The sequence below is a fragment of the Stigmatopora argus genome, chromosome 15 (assembly GCF_051989625.1).
Source record: "Stigmatopora argus isolate UIUO_Sarg chromosome 15, RoL_Sarg_1.0, whole genome shotgun sequence".
Classification (NCBI taxonomy): domain Eukaryota; kingdom Metazoa; phylum Chordata; class Actinopteri; order Syngnathiformes; family Syngnathidae; genus Stigmatopora; species Stigmatopora argus.
In genome coordinates, this window is record NC_135401.1 from 15,120,038 (window position 1) to 15,123,847 (window position 3,810).

Genomic DNA, 3,810 nt, shown 5'->3' on the forward strand with positions numbered 1-3,810 from the left:
CCATGCTTCAATTGTGGAGCGAGCTGGAAAATTAGCTTCCGCAAGCAACAAAGACAATGCTGAGATTCCGCAGATGTCAGGCCAACAGCTCGGGAGCAATAGATGTCCTATGTTGTACAAACACTGGCAGGCAGGCCCATGCGGATTACGTGATGCTTTGTGAACAGGTTGTGGATGTCTGGGCTCAAGTGTAAGCAAGCAAGGTTAGCTTTTGCCTAAGCCGGCGGGCATCACTTTTACGAAAGGTCACAGCGACAACTCTGACTGACAATTATAATGAACCATGCGCGTTGCACGGCGAACTCGCCCACTCCCCCGAACTTTGTTTGATACAGAAGATGAGGACTTTACAAGATTTGTAGATGGTTGAATGCTTTGACTGAGTAACGTCAGTAGACTTTAAATCAACAAAGCACAATCAAACTCAGTTTTTCGTCCTACTGCCTTTTTTAAAACATACTCTGGCATGCACACTAGAGTATGTTTCATGCGAGCGCTAGCATTTAATACGCCCATTGAGCCGAAGCGCCTTGTGTATGGGCAAAAAACAGAAATATCAAGAGACAACACCCTTTAAGTCGGTGAAATATGGTACAGTTCAGGGGATGTTTAATTTTGTCAGGATGAATGATACATTTCTAAAGAAAATACAACGGTGGTAAATGTTTACATGCATTTATAAAGAACATAATGTCATGGCCGTCTTGAGTTTCCAGTTGCAGTGGTACCTTGAGATACAAGCTTAATGCATTCTGGGACTGAGCTCGTATGTCGATTTAGGCGTATCTCAAATCAACGTTTCCCATAGAATAGAACTAAATACAAATAATTCGTTCCCCCGAATGTAAAAAGTTTCTCAGCACAAATTACTAAGATTTATTATATTTATTTATTATTATTATATATTTATTTAAATTAATTTTTATAGCAAAATATGCAGTTACATTGCCGTGAAAAAGTATTTGCCCCCTTCCTGATTTCTGTGTTTTTTTGCATATTTGGCTAACACATAGGTTTCAGGTCATCAAACCAGTTTTAGTATGAAACAGAGACAACCAAAGGAAATAGAAAATTTTGTTTCTAAATGATGATTTTATTTACCAAGGCAGAAAAAATGACAAACTTGTCTGGCCCTCTGAAAAAGTAATTGCCGTCCGAACCTAATAACGGGTTGTGCCAACTTTGGCAGCAATAACTGAAATCAAGCGTTAACGGTTATTTGTGATGAGTCTTTCACAACACTTTGGAGGAATTTTGAGCCACTCTTCGGTGCAGAATTGTTTCATTTCTGCAATAATTGGGGGGTTTTCTAGCATGAACATCTCGTTTCAGATCAAACCACAGCATTTCAACAGGATTTAAATCAGAAGTTTGACTTGGGCAGTCTAAAACCGTAACCATTACTTTGTTTTATTTTAGCCATTCAGAAGTGGACCTGCTTGTGTGCTTTGGATAGGTGTCATGCTGCATGCTCCAAGAGCGCTTGAGTTTGAGCGCACGAACTCAGGGCCGGACGTTCTCCTTCAAATTTGCTGGTAGACAGCAGGATTAATTCTTCCATCATGTACAGCAAGTTGTCCTGGTCCTGAGGCACCAAAGCAGTCACAGACCATCATACTGCCACCACCATGCTTCACTGTCGGGATAGTGTTCTTTTGATGGAATGCTGTGGATTTTTTTTTTGCAAAATTTAACTGGCCGCACACCTTCCATTAAGTTCAACTTTTGACTCATCAGTCCACGGAATGCTCTTCCAAAACTATGGAGGATTATCAAAATGTTTTTTGGCAAACGTAAGACGAGCCATTATATATTTTTTGGACAGCAATGGTTTTTGCCTTGGAACTTTGCCATGGATGCCAGCTTTGGACAGTGTTTTTCTCATAGTAGAGTCATGAACATTGTCCTTAACTGAGGCCTGCAGTTCTTTCGATGTTTTTCTAGGTTCTTTTGTGACTTCCTGGATGAGTCGTCGTCGCACTCTTGGAGTAATTTTAGCTGGCTGACCACTTCCGGGAAGGTTTGCCACTATTCCCATTTCTCTCCATTTGTGGATATTGTCTCTGACAGTGGTTCGCTGGAGACCCCAAGCCTTTGAAATGGCTTCATAACCTTTTCCAGAATTATAGATGCCCATCACTTTTTTGCATTTCTTCTTAAATTTCTTTAGATCGTGGCATGGTGCACTCACTGATCATGTAGCCTACTTCACTTTGTCTGACACATTCTATTTCAGTGTTGCCTTGATTCAACACGTGGTGGTAATCAGGTGTGGGTGTGGCCTGTGAAATTAAACTCAGCTTTCCTACAATTGTGATTAGTTGCAGTAATTTTGTGAATTAACAAAGGGGGGCAATTACTTTTTCACAGAGGGCCAGACGAGTTTATATTTTTTTCCTGCTTTGGTAAATCAAATCATCCTTAAGAAACTCTATTTTCTCTTTCCTTGAGTTGTCTCTGTGTCATACAGAAATGATTTGATGGTCTGAAACCTGTGTGTGATAAATATACAAAAACCACAGAGATCAGAAAGGGGCAAATATTTTTCCCGTCACTGTATATCGATAAAAGTAAACATTTAATAAATGACTCAATTTAAAAAAACTAAATGAAAGTAAATATTAAAATAGATTGAAAACAAATTAATGTAGTATTCGTACTTGAGTCAAAGTTTTGCACCTCCCAAAAATTGGGCATACCTTCTAATAATTTGTCCTTTTTAAAAATATTTGCAAACACCATCTTTTACTTTGAAAAAAAAAACACTCAAGTTTTGTCTTTTACAGAGGACAACCCGAACAGCTTGTGCCCTGCACCGCTTCAACCCGTTGAGCTTCCGCCGACTTCTGCCCCTCTGCCCGAATCACCGCTGCCCCCGAAGCCTCGCAAGGATGAGGTCTCGGAACAAAACGGCCACACTCCAGCTCCTCCCCCGTTGTTGCATATGAAGGCAGGCGGGGCGCAAGCGGACTTCTCACCCCCTGCAGAGACGTCGGCACCCAATGGCACGGCAACTCAGGGAGAAGAAAAGTCCTGCAGGCCTATGCCTAGGTTGGTTCCACTTGGCCTGCGGGGGCTTTCGCCCACATGACAATGTCACAAGGATGGACACTTGGTTGTGACCTTGGTGAATGATTGCTTAAATGTTGTTTCTAAAGTTTTATTTTTCTACTTTGTATTTACATAATGGGTGTCCACAACACTAATTTAAATAAAGTTTGATCACATTTGTTCTTGAACTTATTGCAAATTTCAAGGTGTAAAGTCAATATAGTTTGGCTGACAGCAAATATCAAGGTAAAGACAATAGATTGGTTGTTCTAAAAACTGCAACCATAAAGAGTTTTTTTCCACTATTTTTTGACCAAAAAACAAAACAAAAATTAACAGTACAGACCCTCCCCTACTTACGAACAACGGTACATACGAACATGTCTGCAAATTGCGTTTATGTCGAAAAATGTTCGTAAGTTTGACTTTGTATTGCGCGCCTTTTACCGAGTAGTGCTTCTTTCCGCCGCTAATACCGACGCCTGGCGCTGTGAGAGCTCAGCTCACCCAGCATCCACCTTCCTCTGCCCAGTTCGTTGCAATGCGGAAGTGCGTGAACGTGTCTCCAGTGCGCAAAGAACCTTTTTCATTTTTATCATTAAATATCTCGTGCATCCATTATTCAATATGGTTGGTGAAAAGCAAAAGGCTTTTAGTGAGGGAGGTGCAAGGAAGAGGCAAGCCATTTCATTTGAAACGAGTGGCAATAATAAAGAAACTTGATGCGCGTGAGAAAGTGGTGAGCATTGCACGGGAATA

General features: G+C 40.9%; 2 protein-coding genes across 4 annotated transcripts in view; both read left to right on the top strand.

Annotated features, from left to right (window-relative positions):
• Nucleotides 1-35, top strand: part of LOC144090073 (uncharacterized) — a 4,693-nt gene extending 4,658 nt beyond the window's left edge. The window contains exon 3 of the mRNA XM_077621389.1: nucleotides 1-35. This exon is cut by the window's left edge and continues 98 nt beyond it. Coding sequence (XP_077477515.1) covers nucleotides 1-35 — 35 coding nt within the window.
• mgaa (MAX dimerization protein MGA a) overlaps nucleotides 1-3,239 on the top strand; it is a 98,475-nt gene extending 95,236 nt beyond the window's left edge. For all 3 annotated transcript variants that reach the window (XM_077620961.1, XM_077620960.1, XM_077620962.1), the window contains one exon: nucleotides 2,787-3,239. In XM_077620961.1, coding sequence (XP_077477087.1) covers nucleotides 2,787-3,091 — 305 coding nt within the window. In that variant the 3' untranslated portion in view covers nucleotides 3,092-3,239. The remainder of the gene's footprint in view (nucleotides 1-2,786) is intronic.
• Nucleotides 3,240-3,810: the final 571 nt, after the last annotated feature.